The sequence below is a fragment of the Etheostoma spectabile genome, chromosome 2 (genome assembly GCF_008692095.1).
Source record: "Etheostoma spectabile isolate EspeVRDwgs_2016 chromosome 2, UIUC_Espe_1.0, whole genome shotgun sequence".
Taxonomy (NCBI): Eukaryota; Metazoa; Chordata; class Actinopteri; order Perciformes; family Percidae; genus Etheostoma; species Etheostoma spectabile.
The window spans coordinates 7,930,187-7,948,962 of NC_045734.1; the positions used below are offsets into that span (position 1 = coordinate 7,930,187).

General features: G+C 41.8%; 1 protein-coding gene across 2 annotated transcripts; it reads left to right on the top strand.

The window, feature by feature from the left end:
* Window positions 1-389: 389 nt before the first annotated feature.
* Window positions 390-18,243, top strand: stox2a (storkhead box 2a). Of its 2 annotated transcripts, none has more exons than XM_032499373.1 (4): window positions 390-1,032; window positions 10,205-10,357; window positions 12,676-15,187; window positions 17,411-18,243. In XM_032499373.1, exons 1-4 carry the CDS (start codon window positions 678-680, stop codon window positions 17,610-17,612), a joined length of 3,222 nt encoding a protein of 1,073 aa, XP_032355264.1. In that variant the 5' UTR covers window positions 390-677; the 3' UTR covers window positions 17,613-18,243. The 2 variants fall into 2 exon arrangements, with proteins under 2 accessions (XP_032355264.1, XP_032355274.1); XM_032499383.1 differs by lacking the exon at window positions 390-1,032 and adding an exon at window positions 7,394-8,650.
* The last annotated feature ends 533 nt before the right edge of the window (window positions 18,244-18,776 follow it).

Below are 18,776 nucleotides of genomic sequence, written 5' to 3' on the forward strand. Positions count from 1 at the left end.
TTTTGAGCTTGTGTGGGGTATGCCATATTTTATTATGTATTTTTTATGATGTGTGCACTACTGTTCTGTTTTACCTTGCATCGATACAAATTTCGCTTTGGTGACTGACAAAGCTACAGTTGAAGTTGATTTTGCACTAAATCGTGCAGGTGTTTCTCTTTTCAGGCCAACTTGTTTGTCCCATTAGTGTGTTGCTAACCGTTTGCCAAAATGTTGATGTTTTGAGTTATACATTTAATTGGCTGTTGTTATTGTAAACTATTTGATCAGCATCAAATTAGTAAACAGGCGTGGTCTCGCAAAGTGTAAAGTAGAAGTTTACGTGTGGCGCATGAACGCAGCACATGTCCTCGCCTCTTTTGTCGCTGAAAATAGGCCCTAATACTCTTTGACAGTTGGGTTGGTTGGCTTCAGCGGATGACGAGTCAGGTTGCTTATTTCCCTGATTTTACATGGAGCACCTGTGTTTAACATTTCTAACGTCGTGCTGCAAACTCTGGATCAGCGCCGCGTGTTTCTTCTTGTCCATTAATTGAATATGTCTGAACCGGTTAAGATTGTTAGGCAGCTTGGGGATTGAAACGTACACGCGTGCTCTAAACAATGCCGTACAGTGAAGGAACAGTAGTTTTCTTTGACTTTCACGCGGACGACCGTTAACTTTGAGTGGAGCAGGAATGGAGAAGTTCCTCCAAGTAGCGCCGCACTCTCTGGCTCTGGTGCTGTCGCCGCGTCGCAGAGAAGATGAAGAGGACTCCCCATCATCATCACCACCACCACCACTGGCCGCGCTCTCAGTAAAGTTACAGCATCACACCGGCTACGAGGTATTCGCTAATTTCAAAGCCGTGAACATGCAGCATTTCTGGAACAAGGCGCTGACACACGCGCTGTCTGAGATCCTCTTCCTCGGCTGGATAGATGAGCATGTGCTGCTGATTCAGGGGAAAGAGGTGCACCTCCAGGTCCTCAGGAACGGATGGACGAGACGGACCCTAAAACCACCACAGGGCTTTGACATCAAGTGCATAGGTAGGCTATGTTAAGAATCAAGCATACTCATGCTATTGCGCCCAACTGTAGAATGGAAAGTTACATAGGCGGTCTTTACAAGATTATAGTTACTTTCCTCCTAATTTCCTTTTGCATGGATGTTTTGATATAATGGGAAAAACGTTTTAGAGACAGCGCTGTAAATATGCTTTGGAAACCATGGTTTCTCCTATATTTGCTTGAGAAATGTGACTTGCAGCATGGCCACAAAAAATATGCCCTCAAAGCAAACTCATCCACCAGGAAAAGCAAGCGTTTGGGAAGTTAAGATTGTTAACAATAAGTGTAGAATGCAGTGGCAATAACATGTAATTAAATCTGACAAATCTTGGACTCACAATCTGTCAGAATAGGTCGACTAGATGCTACAAATAAATTGATTTGAACCTTGAACTCCACTGAGCCATATTAACTTGCATACCATTTGGCAGTATTACCTTTTACACTTTATGTGTCTGTCCAGCTGTAGACTTGGACTTGAATCACACTTCACTAAAGTCACAGAAATAAGGACATAGACTTTACTGTTCAGCTCGGATTCACTTACTTGAGACTTGAGCTGACCTGAGACTTGATAGCAAAAACATCCACGTGTTAGGTTTTTACGCACTAAAATCCCAGAACAGTGAGAAAGAGCTGCACACCTTGAATGATGTTCAACTGGGAAGGACTAGGTTCAGGTATTGTGCATTTTACTACTCGAATGGACTGCAAAACAAACTTTTAAGACTAACTCCTCTGAAATACTTTAAAGTTCTGTGAATGTTTTAATTAATGTGACTGGGTTTGTGATGATGACTGAATTGTCGTTTGTTCTTGGTTCTCTTGTAAAAGAGATCTAAATTAGACTTCCTTAATAAAAAAGCTAACTAGTACTGGTAATCAAATGCTCAAATGCTGTGTCATTCTAATGGTCAGCACTTGCGAAAGACTTCCAAGCGAGCCTTACTTCTGAAGTCCAGGGGTCTCATTTATAAACGTGGCATACTTAAAAACTGGGGCTGAAAATGTGTGTACGCCACTTCCCACGCAAAGGTTGTGATTTATAAAAAACAAACTTGACAGGAAAATGTGAGGTCCTCCACGCAAACTCTGACCCATGCTTACGCACATTTTGGACACAATGGGAACTGCCGAACACTGCAGGACATAGTGTAAATAAATAAATATCTGTGCATATATAATTAAATGTCAAAGTTTGGAAAGATAGCCGTAGAACTTTTGCACAATTGTTGCACTCTATGATCCAAACTTTAATACTGTTCGTGACAAAACCTACTTGATTGACCCACTAGTTGATGCTGTGATTTTGGCAAGTTGTTAACAATCCCTCTAATTTTTAAACATATGTAAACATGTAAACCCGTAAATACTGGCGTGACCCCGTGTGTAAAGCTGCATGATGCTGCATGACTTCAGGGACCACGGCAATGACTGACTAATATGGTGATTTAAATTCCCTAAAGCCGTGCTCTTGGATCTATGGACTGAATTGGGACCAGTAGAGAGGGCAACGTGCCAGAATTGTTCCATCCCGGTCCAGATACAGGTCCTCGCAACTCTGGGGGAAACCTGCTGTTTCCAGAGAGAAATGGCAGACAGCTAAGTGTTTTATACAAATATTATATATAATCTTCAACTTTATCACTAAGGCTTATTTGGATATAATATATAGTCCTGGTAAATCTTATCATAGGTCTGGTATACCAAAGCTGTCCCAGAGTGGCGTGATGCCTGCCATTTTGGACGGTATTATTAATATAGGTAGTCTATACATCAGGTTTACCTACACTGTGCGAGAACAGACCAAAATTATAAATCAATTTGCAGCAATTCCTGAGCATCTGAGAAGATTTTTGCTTTTCCACCACCAGTCAACATGATTTGGCGTAACGAAACTGCCCCTGTCATAAACATACTGATCAGAATTTACGAGGTACTTTGCATTGACTATTTATGGTTAAAAATGGCTTGATGGTGTTTTTGCCTCCAACATCACCTTCCAGCAGCTAACCTTAACCCTAAACATAACCATTGCCTGGAAGGCGGTGTTGGGGGGAAAAAACACCAAACACCTTAACAATGGGCGTGTACAGGGCAGATAATAGGCTGATTCACCTACGCACACTTGTGGGTAATCTGTGATTTATAAAGGGAACAGTGCTTACAGATGTGCGTACGCACAGTTTATAAATCCAAATCTTTTTTGGCATACGCCATTTTTGGCTTTTGGGTGTACGTACACTTTAAGTAAAGATCCTAGTCACATTTTTATAAATGAGACTCCTGTACATCTCTTCAAAAACTTGAGATTTGTAGAATGAGTGTTGTTACTTCCTCTGCAAAAAACAACAACTTCACAACTGATGTTTCTTTATCTCACCAACATGTTACAGAGCTTGTTTGTGTCTGTTGCCTTTGATCTAAATACCTTTCTGACGGATTTACCTGCAGTTTATGAGAGAGCTCTGCTGATTTCCACAGCTCTTTAAGAGCTGGCAAATACTGCTGATTGACATTCAACCTAATATGACTCTCCTTTTTATAATTGTGATGGAAAAAATAAATATATAATATCTACACCCTCTGTGAGTTATGACAGATGGCATGAAACCAGTTGTAGCTAGTCTGATGAGGAGTTTAGGCAGCATCTCACCTTGTAACCTCATCTGCTTCATATCAGGTAGGTTTACTCATTCAGAAAGAGGAGACAGGATTTGGGCCCAGTTCTACTCCGGTTTAACATTCCCACACTCGTACTCATCTTTTTCTGACAAGCCTATAACTCATGTATGTGCTGGGACAGGTTTGGATGACTTGAGGTATTGTCAGCAACTGCACCCATCATAAGCTTCCTTATCTGTGTGTGAGTGTGTGTGTACCTTATTTATGTCTGTTTCACGATAGCGCCTCAGTTTAGATTGTCAGTTCCATGAGTGGGCAGCATTAAACTGTAGAAGAGAAACATGGTTGCCCCGTGCCTCAACAGTTGTGAAAGCTATTAGCACCTTTTATTTGTGCACACAGTCCTGTTCAACTTCTATCAGTGGACACGCTGCTATAGTGTTTGTACGCATGCACACAAAAAACGCGTAAGCTAACCCCACAATGAAAAATACGACTTGTACGCATTCAACTTTCGTGTGACGTTATTCCCAGCTCCGGCTTCCGAGGTAAATGGAACTATACATTTTCAAGATATTCTTTCAAACTTTGGGGTTAAGCAATTTGTTTGTCTAAAGTCAACTTGTGTTACCTACTGCTATGGCAAAACACTGACCAGACTCTACATTGTTCTTATTAATCTGTACATTTTAGTGTGTATTGACTGCTCAAACACCTCTACAGTTCAGTCCATGTTATCAGATTTCCACTTTGAGCTGATAGACATTGATTGTATTGAAACACTTCAATTAGCTTGGACTGTTATAGCCCAAAGGTAAATCTTAAGATAGATTTTGAGCCGCTGTTTTTTCTGTCTGTCTACCAGACAAAGTGTCATTTACTACACTGACACTACTGTAGCCAACACACTGATAAGCTGTGGAATGTTTGTCTTAAAGCTAATAACTCACCAGACTCTATAATGCCAAAACCAACAGTGCTTATATAGTGCTGGTCCACATGCAGATGAGATACTGAGACATATGTGTGTGTTATAAGTGGTCTACTACAAAAGACAGACCAATATCTTTGAAATCAACTCAGAACAGGACTACATTATTGTGCAGCATAATCAATCTTTAGTTTAACCGTAAGCTCATGTGAATTCAACCAGGAGTTACATTTTAACCATTTTGCTTCCTTTGAGATCACCTGAAAAAGCTCTACCATGCAAAACGTTTTTGGGGTGTTGTTTAGTCTTATGGAAAATTTCCTAGAGTAGGAAAATGTACACATAAAACCCACTGCAGAGTTGATTTTCTAGTATGAACGGCAAGTTTCTGTGTGACTCAGCTGTAGTGTCAAGATTTAAGTTTACGAGACAAGTTTAAATAAAGTTCAGACAAATTTTCACCATAAGCTGTTCATTAACTGTGTGTAGCAGGTCAACATTTGGCAAAATGGATACTATGCACAAAAGAGTGTAGGAACTACATGTTTACATAATGCAGATTATCCCCCAAACTGCCTGAGAAATTTTGATTAGGGCTGAGAGCCCAAACGTAGCTGGATTACAACATTTAGACAACTGCTGTGGATTTTCAGCTATGTGGAAACAAAGTGTTTTTTAATACTGACAATTCAATCTGATTATCTGAGGGACTTTGTATCCGTTAGCAGGATATAAACAATGAACTGGGAGGAGTGTTTGCTTTTAAGGAAGGAAAAGTGGAGCATTTGTTCAGGAAAACACTATGGCACTGCATTCCCTGCTATAGCCGAGGTCTCCACTGGAAGGAAAGGGATGGTCCCAGTAGAGAATTGGGGGAAATGTTTAACGCAGCAGAGAGATTTCTGGCCATATAATCTCAGATGTGTTCTGTAGGAGGTTGTGTACACTTCTTTTGTCTCTTTATTCTGGCCTAGAGAGCTAACTGTGAAAAAGACGTGTTGTCATAAATGTTCCACTGGAGGGCAGACACTAGCAGAAATGGTCCTGTTTGCAAGGAAGTTGGTTGAATTTGTAACAGGCCACACATTTATAGCTTAGAACTACTGTCTTTATCAACAGCAGGGTGCTATCCCACCGTTGATATTTTAATCTAAACACAATGCAACATCTGTGTAGGATTTATCCTGCATCCAGGGTTCATTCAATCACATTTTATAGGTAATTTCTTAGTAACACTGAGTGTTTAGACACTTCCACTCTGCACTACATTATTGCTGCTGCACTCTTAGTTGATGTACTTTCACTAAAAGACAATTGTCACACAGCTATAACATTATGAGAGTTCAACGCAATGTATCTTCCAAATATTTTTAGCCATGCTAGTGGTGGCTCTATGGATGTTGGTCTGTCTGACTGGTAATCCACTGACTTTTCATCAACAACAAACATCACATCAATGTTATAATTTATCTAATAATTAGGTTTTGACCATTAACCTGCAAAATAAACTCTCAGCTGCAAGTATTTTTGCTTAAACAATTATCCAAAAATGGTGCCAACTCTAATTGTTTTAAATTGGGAGTCAGAAGGATTTGCCATGGGATAAATCCAGCATATCATTGTAGTCCCTGTGGATGTATTTTTCAGAAGAAGTCTTGCCACTATCAGGCTATTTATTTCTCCCAGTTAATGCAGTTGTGTCTTATAGTTGTTGTACGATTAGTCTTGAAGGATCTCAGGTCTTCAGCAGCAATGCAGGAGTATTTTCTTTCTACATAACAAGACAGTTCAGTCCTCGTCTATGTGGTGTCTGTCTGCTTCTATCTTGAGTAACTGGCTCTTTAAGGGAACAGCACTCAAAGGTAACAGCTATGAGATCATCGGCTTGTGTCGTCATGGCAACAAAGGCTGTTGCAGCACTACTGAGAAATAAAATGGCTGGCGTGGTGTCGCTCTCCCTCCTCCTCCTCCTCCTCCCCCTCATCCCTCCTTCCCTTCCTCTCCTTCTTCTTTGGTATCAGTGAATTGGAGCAGATTGGTTGTGACACCATACCCCCCCAACCCGTGGCCTGTCTTGCCCTCTCACTTTGCTCCTTATTCTGTCCCTCCAACCGTCCATTCACACTCCACGCACGTGAGTCAGCAGGAGTCTGCAGCTGGCAAGAGCTGCCACTCTGGACGTGATCAAGGTGATGCTTTGGGGTTTTTCCTTTTTCACTGACAGCTCCACACAGTATTAGTTACGGAATCAACCGGTGGCAAGCACTAATGAGAGACACAAATCAGCACCTTTAAAACAATTCACTTTTGTTGTAGCCCTGTCAAGTCTTTAGCTTGTGGTGAGACTCAAACAGGACGGATGGTGGTTTAAGGGGCCCCTTATCCTTCAAGAGCAGAGGGTGAGGGAAGAAGAGAGGAAGGAGGGTAAGGATGAAAATTCAGCCAAAGATTCAGAGCCTGAGCTATTCCCCGGACATCATCTGAGGGCTGAATATTTTTTTTCTTGTGTGTGTTTCAAGCTGTTGATATTTGCTCTCCTCTCTGCCTTATGTATGTCCTCGATCTCTCTCTCTCTCTCTCTCTCTCTCTCTCTTCTCATCCTCTCCACCCCTCCCCTCAGCCTCAATCACCCAGACAGACGCATGCATGCTCACGCAGAATCGCGCGCAGCAGCGGATGCGCGCATACACACTTTTTTTTTTTTTACACACCACACACCCACACAACCCCACCCACACACCACACACCCACACACCCACACACACACACACACCAACACACACATACACTCTCTCTCTCTTCCTGGAGGTGCTGGGAGCAGCTGCAGCATTAGCGTTGAAAGAGATTTGCCGTTGACTGGAGTTTGCATCCCCCCCTGTTAATGAATGGATGCTACGGCGATAGGCTCAGGAGCCTCTTCTGTTGGATTGCGATAAACGGTGGATATCTATTCTTGAAATTTATTTATTTATTTCTATGCTCTCCATTTTTTCTCCCCACCCTCTCCTGGTGTGCTGTTGTCGAAAGGACGATGGGGTCTTGTGCTTGATCGGTTAAAGATGGAGGTGAACGTGTCGTCTCCGGTGCTTGCCATACTATTGAGGCTTCACTGCCCATTAGGGTAAATGGGGCTTTTATTTCTTTTCTTTTTTTTTTTAAGTGGGCTCTTTTGTTTTCCGGGGATCGGCCGAGCACTCCTGTGGTGAATTGAGCTATTGTCGAAGACTGGGACTCTTAAGCTTTGAATATTTGACCATTCATCCATCCCCTCCCTTTCTTCCCGTGTTACTTTCTACTCAAAAGAAACAAGCGGATCCCAAAATCTCCACTGAAATCTCTCCTCACCTTCCTCCTGGCTTCCAATGCCCCATTTCCCTCATCTCTACCCCTGTCCCCCCACCTCTCTCCTACTCCCTCCTCCCACATCAGAGCGGCTACGTAATGTGCCTCCCTACGCATGCAAATGGGGATGCTACAAATGGTGGCTGGGACTGATGCCGATGAAAGGGTGATGCCTCGCGCAATCACCTGCGCCTCCGCCGCCATCGCTCCAGACCAGCCTGGGAGAGCCCAGCAGCCGATGACAACCACCCACAGTGCGAACACAGTCGTTTGTAGCTTGCTCGTGGATGTAAATGACACGTGTGTATGTGTGTGAAGGTGCACACTGGTTCCTGCCATGTCTGGTGTGTGATCGCTCTAGCGGGACGTTCTTACTGATGCGGGGGAGGCACTGAGCCTGAGGTTGGTCGACCTCCCCCTGCACACCCCCCCTTCCCCACCTCCCTCCTTCCCCCCTCTCCCTCCACCTTATCCCACAAGCCCCCGAGGGGTGAAAGCCACCTGGTAAAGGGGTCACGATGAAGAAGAACCGCAGCAGCAATCTGCGGCGGGCCTGGCCCAACTCAGAGCTTACCGAGCGCCCACTGGAGCACAATCTCTCCCGTAGTGAGAAAGACATCCGTGTGCAGAAGCAGCAGCATCTTCCTCCCCCTCCTGCTCCTCATTTTTCTCCGTCCCCACCAAGTTATCGTGCGCCAGGTGAGTTTTTGACACTCCCACCATCAGAAGCTCCACCCTCTCTCTACGCAGAGCAAAGGCAGTTTGATTTGGGGTCAAAGGGCAGAGTTCAGAGTGGACAAAATGTTTGTGTTATCAAGTAGGAAATATTGCCAACTTCCCATTTTCCTTATTTTTCTAATGTATCAAATATGGTTAAATAAAAATGGGGAAGGAGAAATATTTAGAGCTATTTAATCTAAAGCTCTTATTATTGGACACTCATTTAAAATTCAATACTGTATTTTGTTGGGTCCATATCTCTGTAACCTTTTACCTCCTGACATATTTTTCCATCGCCTTCACATTTAGTTACCCATATTTAGAAATATAAATAAAACCACTGACAAAATGAGCATTCAGCGATTTCTTATTTTTTCAAATTGTTTTCCCGAGTACCCAAATGTTCAGTTGTGCGCCAGATTTTGTGACAGATTCAAATTTGGCGTTTGTTGAGAATACAAAATCTTTCTTAAAGAACTTATGTCCCCATCAAGACAATCAGATCCTTTATGTCCCTTTTTATTATAAATATTTGCATATTTTGCTTCATTGTAAGATGTGAAACATACATACTACAACCTCATTCAAGTACTATACTGTACTATGAAAGCACCAGACAGGGAATCTTTTTGGACCAATTTACTGGTAGATTCAGCTTTTCTCCTGTTTACTAAAAAAACAAGTAAAGCTGAAGGGCCTGTGATACTAAGCAGAGATAACGTCATCGTGTGGCTTAACTGACCATTCAGCTGTGGTGAGGAGGCAGGGCCCTGCACAGTTTTCAGCTTGGTAAATGAAGTGTGGATAGCCAAATGATAACAACATTTTAAAACAGTGATCATTAAGGCAACTTTAATCCTGCTGTTTATCTGTGAACAGCAGGAGACCTAATGTTAGGTTAGGCATCAGAGATGGAGGCTTTGATGCTATGTTTTCTACATTGTATCGCCCGATTCTCTCGATCAATCACCAGATTTAGGTCATTTAAAAGGGGGTCAGCTACAGCATAGTTGCTGCAGCGATGAATTCAATGTGTTGCTTTACAACCTTTTTGCGGGGCATATGTTTGCTCTCAGAGGGGCTTGAAGCCGGGCAGTCTGGTTGTAGGATGATCTCACTACTGCTGACAGCAAAGCCTGCTTAATTCAACAAAAGGCAACAGAGAATGTCTGCGTGTGAGCTATCAATGTGGCGCTTAAGTCATTTGTTTTCTCAAATGTCAAATATGTTGGGTTTGATTGTGGAAGCTTTCTTTTATGTTGCAGAGATGATGTGAATTAAATAACGAGGTTTGCAAAAAAGACTCGGGTGATCGCACGCTACGGTTGCTGCAGCAGCTGCTTTGCTTTGCTAACCTACGAGAAACAGGAGGAATGGGAGGCTAAAGGCAGCACAGAGAGGAGGGGTGGAGCTCTTCCAGGCAGCATGTAAACTGCTGCGGTTTGACCATTACATCATAGCTTCACACGCTGCGCCTGCTGTTCATTCATGATCTAACAGTTGTGCCTCCTCCTTCCCCTCCTCCCCCTGCAGGTGACGTGTCTCCGATCAGTATGTCACCTATCAGCCAGTCACAGTTCATCCCGCTGGGGGAAATCTTGTGCCTGGCCATCTCTGCTATGAACTCTGCCCACAAGCCTGTCAACCAGGAGGCTCTGGTGGAGCACCTCACTGCCAGCTTCCCAGGTACGCTCCTCTGACCTCCTTAATACGGAACTGCACCAAAGCATGCAGACACTGGGTTTTGAATACATTATGTGGCATATGCTTTTAGAAAATCAGCAGTGACTGTAAATACTAGAAATGGTGATTATATACATCTATGCATGTGGCAAACCTGGTTTGTTATTTGTTGCTTAATAAAATAAGTTTAATTTAATGCTTGTCTTAACATTAAGAGCAAAGTAATGATCTATGTAGGCTTTTAAACATCTGTTAATATCACCTGAGGGCTCTGACACGTTTCAGTGAGTCATTGAGAATCAAGATATTTTATCCTGTAAAATCTTGCAAACATAATGTTTTAACAGGAATGGATCTGAAACTATTGGGTAATCAGGCGGTTAGTCAAACATCAGTCAATGAATCACAACTATTTTAATAATCAATGTTTTTTTTCAAGCAAAAAAAAATCCACAATTCACAGGTGCCAGCTTCTCAGATGTAAGGATTTGCTGCTTTTCTCGGATTATTATATATAAGAAACAGAATACCTTTGGAATTTAAACGTAGTTCGGGCATAACAACACATTTGAAGTTATCACGTTGAGAAATTATGGTGGACATCTTTCCCTATTTGACAAAAAACCTATTGCCGCCCTTAACTTGAATTTAATCCACTATTTCCCATCCTTCTTTCCCATTTATTTTTTTGCTCAAGCACTGTTTTCAGTTTTCTTCACCAGTGCCAAGTAATACAGTATATGCATATTGATTTATGGCTATGAATAAATTATGTATGATTCTGTATTGTGGATATTCTGTAAAAGAAAATGAAACAAGCTTGTTTACTTAAATAAAAAGACCTGTATTAAATGATAAACTTAAATTCGGTAACATCATGCAAAGAGCACATTTATGTTGTTAAATCATCCTATCTAATTATTATTAGTATTATTAATTGTAAAACAAAATTAGGATCCGTTTTTGGTCAAGCTTTAAATGTATCCAAAAAAAGTTTATAAGCACAGGTTTAACCTCTGTATAACGATTTGTCAGTCAAATCTACTGAGAAGCATGTTCTTCAAATTCCTTTTTACTTTTATATGATGCCATGCACAGTGGCAAGGAGTTCAACTTATATGCATCGTTTCTGTTTAAAGAAATAAAACTAACACAGGGGTGATGTAATGTCAGGCAACACAAGACCAACACAAAAGTTATGAATCAGAAAGTTATTTAAATGAACCACTTTTAATGTTGATTTTTTAAGCTAAGCTCTTGAGGGGACTGAAAAAATATTATCAGTCATCTGAGAATGGGATTCTTTAGTTTAATAAGTACCATTTGTTTTTACATACAGATTAAATCGTAGATCTTTTTATGATATCAGTATTATAGTAGACAAACAAGTCATGAACATTGCCTGTTTCATGCCGTGTAAAACTTTTTAAAGAGGTGCAGAAAAGACCTGTGATAAAAAAAAATATATATATTTTTAGAGGATTAAAAAAAGTATATTTTTATTCTGATTTATTAATTTTTTAAATGCTTTTAAAAAAAAAACGTATTCATGGTTAATCATTCATGCTGTCAGGCAAAATTTAAACGAATGTGTGTGTTTAACTATTAGTGCGATCATATTTCCAAACATACTAAATATGTCAAGCTGAGATTTAGAGAAATGTGAATAAAACATTGCACACTACATCTGCAATCTCTCTATATGATGTAATGGTGCATTTATTAAAACCTTGGTTTGAACATTTCACTCCACAAAAGCATTATATAGTGTGAATGAAATCATTGAATATGAAGATGCAGAATGTGAAGATATTTTATTTTAAAAAACGGATGGGAATTTTAAGGGAAAGGTTTAAACATTACTTCAGTTTAGTTAGCTCTTCAAAGAATGTCTTATTAATTAGTTGTTTTTTTTTTAAACCAATTTAAGGTTCAGTCATGCTCTGAAGAAACCTCACATCATCCTCACCCAGTCCCATATTTCACTTCTAATTTTATTTACTAATTTAGTGTATTTAATATGCGTCTGATGTGAAATATGATTTACATTTTCATTTATATGTTTAAACATGAATTGGGTGACTGAAACATGTTTTTTGAGATCTTGCCATGATTTTCTACAATAGTAGCAGTTCTCACACATTGCGCAAGACAAAGAAATCTCATGTTTTTTTCTTCAACTATGAACATTTTGATTATTTTACTGTCTTTAATTGTCCCCACATTCCCAATATACTTTTCAAAATGTCCTTTTTTCATATCCATTTAATATAATAAAAAAACCTGAAATTTGTTCTTTGTCCAATCTGTGCTTCCTGCAGGCGTGCCTACACCCAGCTCAGAGGTTCTGCGACATACCCTGAACATGCTGGTGCGAGAGAGGAAGATCTACCCAACTCCAGAGGGCTACTTCATTGTCACCCCCCAGACCTACTTTATCACTCCTTCCCTCATCAGAACCAACAACAAGTGGTATCACCTGGATGATCGGCTGCAAGAGCGCCAACCGCAACAGTCACAGCAGCAGCAACAACAACAACAGCAGCAACCTCAGCAATGCACTTCGCCTCAGTCTGGCAACGTAACACCATCCACACCTGGCTGCCTGAGAGAGAGGCCTCCTCGAAAGAATCACAATGACGCATACAACTCCTATCGCGAAGACTCGTCCAGACTTCACAGTAGTAAGTCACCAAAGGAGCATAGAGGAGATTCTCATCAAAGTAAGCCCCCCAAGGATCACAATGGCGGAGAACCTCTACCAAGCACGTCAGCCAAGGAGCACCGAGGAGAACCGCCGTCATACCCTTATCCCCCTAATCCCACTTCCCCTCCTGTCCAGCAACCGCCGCCTCAAGAGCCCCCTGCTGATAAGAGCAAAAGCATCACTTCTTTCCCTTATAAAAGTGACACTCTGACCAAAAAGAAAGAAGGAAGTAGTGGTGAGAAACAATCCAAAAGGTTCGGTCTCAGGCTCTTCAGGCTGAGTTTCAAGAAGGACAAAATGAGGCATCTGGCCACCTTCTCAGCCCAGTTCCCCCCAGAGGAGTGGCCTCTTCGTGACGAGGAAGTGCCAACCACGCCCATTCCCCGCGAGATAGAGATGGAAATAATCCGTCGAATCAACCCTGACCTAACAGTGGAGAATGTGGCAAGGCACACGGCTGTGATGAAGAGGCTGGAGGAGGAGCGTACGCAGAAGAACAAGGCGGCGTCTTCAGCCCAGCACAGTGCACGCAGCAGGAGGGGGAGGGGCCACAGGAGGGCCCCACATGGTAAGTCCCGCTCACATAGCAAGCCCCGAACCTCAAGGGGAGACCCATCTGAGGGTTCAAACTGGGACCTTTTGTTCATGGAAAGGGATTACCGCTTCTTTAGCCACTCGTTAGTTCGCTCACCTCGGGAGGCCATGTACACCGTGGAACGCAGGCGAAGTGGAGGCGCAACATATCTGGTCCATAGCAACCCCAACATTACTGAATCGTACTGCCCGGTTACCCCTGAGTGGGACGTGTCTGGGGAGCTAGCGAAGAGACGGACGGAGATGCCCTTCCCAGAGCCGTCTCGCGGCACGTGCCAGTCCAGAGTGCAAAGAAGTCACAGTCACAATCAGGACAGGAAGTCGCGTCACGAGAGGTCAGATCAAGCCAAGGAACGCTCTCGGTCCATGGACAACTCCCTCAAGGGCCCGTCACTGGGGGCGCCAGAAGACTTTGAACCCACTCTTGAGGAGCGTAGTCATTACTACACTGATGACGGCACCCTGCGCGCCACGCAGAAGTCCTCCCACTACTCAAGGATCATGTTCTCTGCTGCTAAGTTCCACTCCGATTTTAATGTGCCTGATTTGGGGAAAGGGAGTTTGGACGAGTCAAGGATCCGGAATACAATGGAGAGGAACAAAAGCAGAGACAGCTTGCCATCGTACAATGAGCTAATGGGACTTTCTCCTAAGCCCTCGACAGATGAGTACTTCCAGTGCAATACGTCAAATGAAACAATCCTAACTGCCCCTTCGCCTCAGGCAAAATCAGAATATGACACATTAACCTCATCAGGGGGACTCCGAAAGGGCTCTCCTGCTGACCGCCAAACGCCTCACCTCACCTCTCCTCACACAATGGAGTACAAAGAGGACTTGTCAGCAGCAAAGGGACAGAACGGCTCAGTGCGACTGACGCCAAGCCAGACGCCAGAGCCAGTGCAAAATGCCCGTTTGACGCCACACCAACACAATGTAGATCCCGGAGGGGGAGGAGGCGGTATGGTAAGCAAGAGGAAAGAGATCTTCAGCAAGGACACTTTGTTCAAACCTCCACACAATGCCTTGTCCACAGGCTACGTGGACAGCAGCTACACAAAGTCCGGCACATTGCGGAAAGCCTCACATGCCAAATCAACAGAGGCCCTAGACAATCCTGAGCCCCAGCAGCCTTCCAATTCAGCCACTTCCTCAGCGTCACCGGCAGTTTTACAGGTCTGCTTAGAGCCAACAGTCCCCTCTGCCTCTTTTGACTATTATAATGTATCAGATGATGAGGAAGAGGCTGAGGAGGACTCGCACAAAGAGTTGGCAACGGCAGAGGACAACAAAGAACACGGGGAAGTGGGTGGTAACGGTGGAGGCAGTGGTGGTGGCGGGGAGGGAACCATGAAGTGGCTATTGGAGCGGGAGAAGGATCATGATCTGCAACGGAAACTGGAGACCAATCTGACCTTACTTAGCCCCAAGGAGACGGAGAACAGCAGCAGCCAGAAGTCGGCCCACTCTGCCCGTTTGGACAGCATGGACAGCAGCAGTGTCACAGTGGACAGTGGATTCAACTCTCCCAGGTATCTGTTAAAATGAACTGTACTGAACGTGTATTATCAGATGTCACTATTCAAACTCTTTGCTCTTAACATGTTAAGTCTTAATCCAACATTATTGGTGAAGTGTGGGAGGTAAACTCAAGTAGAAAACAGTGAAACCTAAAATAAATACTTTAAAATGTAAAGTGGTGGTAACTCAAAGCCAAATAACCTTTTTTATTTTAACAAAACATAAAGTACCTTAACTCAAGTCCAGGACTCAGCATTTAGCTTTCAGTTTTCATCAGTGGATGAAGTTTGCTCAGTTGGCATCATGTCACTGAAGTATGGAGGTTGATACATTTACACATTCAGGTCTTGACTTTGTATCTATTCACAGATTTAGACATGTTTTATTATCACCTGTTTTATGCTAATCAATAAACATTAAATACCTTTGTAGTATTCCAATGATGTATTAATTATATGAATTATGTTAGTAAGTGTATGAACACCTGGAATGGTATTTAAAGCAACTTAGATCACACAGCTGTGCCACTGCAGTGTCTTTGTTGTATTTCCTTCATCTTGATAGCAGCAAATGGCTTACTAACCTTGGCAGAGAGTATTTTTAGTAACAAGCCACTGATTTACGGTATAAATGGTTTACTTAATATTTTCAACTTTACAACTGCAAACATCTGTTTATCAGACAAAAAATGTACTAGCTAGCAAGCTATTTCTGCTCCTTAGCTGAAACATGAACACAGTGCACCTGTTTAACATTGGTGAATCACTTGTGTAACATGTAAGCACAATTTTTCCCGACAGTTCCCAGAAGAGCTAACTCTACTAATTTAACATTGCACTTCCAAGACAAAAAAACCTCATGATATTATCTGGGTTTTAGAGCTCCCTTCGGAGCCACAGAAGATATTGTACAACTGTTTTCACAGGCTGATCTTATTGTGGAAAATGAATCAAATACCTAGCCTGATGTCGTCATACTCAGATTTTAGTAAGAATATGAGTCTGATACTGCTCCATTGGGCTGTGAAAATTGGGCATTTCAAAATACCTCTGCACGCAATTTGATAGCCCTACAACCAATCAGAGCAATGGAATATGTGACGTATGTTGAGCAACGCATAGAACTCAACTGCTAGCTACCGCTGATGTTAGCTACTGTAGCTACTAGCTCCAGCAGTTTTGAAAATGCTAATGACGTTCCACATTACAGGCTTTACAGCATACAAACATCCCTCGGATGTATCATAAAATAATACCATGGATGAATTAAGATAGAACACAGGGTTAATCACAACCATTAGCTTTATCCATTATTACAGCTACAGGACCTCGGGAGAACCGTCATAAGAGCATGCTCAGTGCAGGGCGACATGGGCGGGCGCAGTCCTGTGGGTCTGCTCGCGTTCATCATTACGTTACTGTTGATCATCTGTTCATCATCGTATAAAGCCCGCTCTGACAATTTGATTGGTCCTTACAGATCTTGTTTGAGAATAGTTGCTCCACAACAGATCAAGTCCAGACCAAAGTTCCCGACCTCAAATGTTGTGGGTGGGGCTAAGTTCAGCTGGCATCCAGGCTATCAAATACCCCTTTAATACATAAAATATATGCTACATTAAACATGTGCCACATATGTATTATTGGTGGGGGGGGGGGGGGGGGGGGGGGGGGGGAGGAAAAAAACAAACAAATCGAAAATCGTATGTATTGCGATTTTTTTGCAAAGATTTTTTTAAACTTTCAACTTTTGTTTTTGGAAAAGAAAATTGTAATACTCCTACAATGGCAATAAATAATAAACGCAATGAAAATCAAATAGGCACCCATGTGTCGTGAAATAATCTAAATCGGGACAAATACACATCGTCCCTGCCCTAATATTTATAATGTATTATATAAATATGATTCTGTACTTGTGTACTAAGTGGCTTTGATCTAGTTATGATTTTTCTTTAATCTATTTTTTATGCATTTTCCAACATGAATGGCATGAAAAAAGCCAAGTGCTTAATTGAAATTTATGAAGGAAACCTGGAAGGAATTTGCTCTTATTATTCTCAAAATCAACAATGTACCTGCATTTTTCTTCAGTCTGCAAAATAGACTTTACAACAGTTGCAATCCATTTTATTGGTGTTCCTCTTTCTAGACAAGAATTACTTATATGTTAAATATAAGATTTAATGTATTTAAAAAAAGCAAAAACCTGACTTTCTGTTGTTTCTTTTGCAGGACGCGTGAAAGCCTTGCATCCAACACATCCAGCATAGTGGAAAGCAATAGACGGCAGAATCCAGCGCTGAGCCCCGGCCACATCGGCACCAGTAGTATCGGACTGCCATTCAGCTTTCGCGCCATCCCAGAACCCCCCACCACACAGCCTGAGAAACTTCAGAAGTCATCGAACTGCCTGGCCTCCATCACCAGCGTCTGACAGCATCACAGAGTGAGACCATGAAAGGTGGTGGAGGAGAGAGGAAGTGAGGTGTTTCACCATTTTCCTCAACCAATACACACACACACACACACACACACACATCTTCAGACTCCTGAGAATCCATTTACTGGGACTGTTACAAAAACAGGCATGGCTTCAAGAGACTGTTCCCACAGCGTAAAAGAACTTTACTGCAAAAAAGAGAAGAAAAACTACAGAATATCAAGACCACTGTAGGCGAAAAAACCTACCTGAAGTACTACGTGATTTTTGGTGACATGGATTCTAGTTGGGCTTATATCAAGATTCTTGACTATTGGTATTGGAAAGTAGTAGACTATAGGATTCAAGTTACATTTGGAAAAATCAAAAAACTTTTTTATATTACTCAACATGTCCAATTAAATGTTCTCCTTCCTGAAATAGCGTCAAGTTCTTCAGGACAATTTAATGTATCAGCACAATGTCGAGACAATAAAAGTTGATCCTGAGAACAACGAATGAAAGATATAAAAACATAAATCAGCTCAGATTTGTGTACCACAATGCAAATGATGTATGTATACTCAATACTTTTGATATCCTAATTATTATAATGGTGGTATTAAAGATGCTATGTGACCAAAAATGATGTTTGGACAGAATGAGCTGCACCTCAACCTCAACATGTACATTACAGATACCTCACAAAACAATCTTCAGCAGCAAATTGTCAGGGAATTTTAGATGTTGATTTTTCCTTTTTTCTGTATTTTAAAAAGGAGTTTTGTAGTTCCTGTTTAAGCTTTAAAGTTGATTTTGAAAATTAATTTCAGGCCTTGGAAACAGCAGTTGACAAAACAATCTTACCACAGTCTATTTGTAGCTGTTCTGGAGCTTTCCGTCATATCATGATCCTCTTCAGCAAATGTATACTCAGTTGTCATTAAATTATAGATTTTGTGGTGAGATTGTTTTGTCAAATATAAAGCTCATCCCAGTTACCCAGAATCAATTTTAAATTAAACAGGTTCCTAGAGTCTAAAGCGTGGTCTTAATATAAAAATGTTGGGTTTATCTTGGGAATTTCTAAGCCTTTTGCTTTGCTTTCATTTCTGGTTTTCACCTTTTAATTCCTCAAAACAAGACATTGTGCATTGTGGGAACTGTAGGCAGAATGTA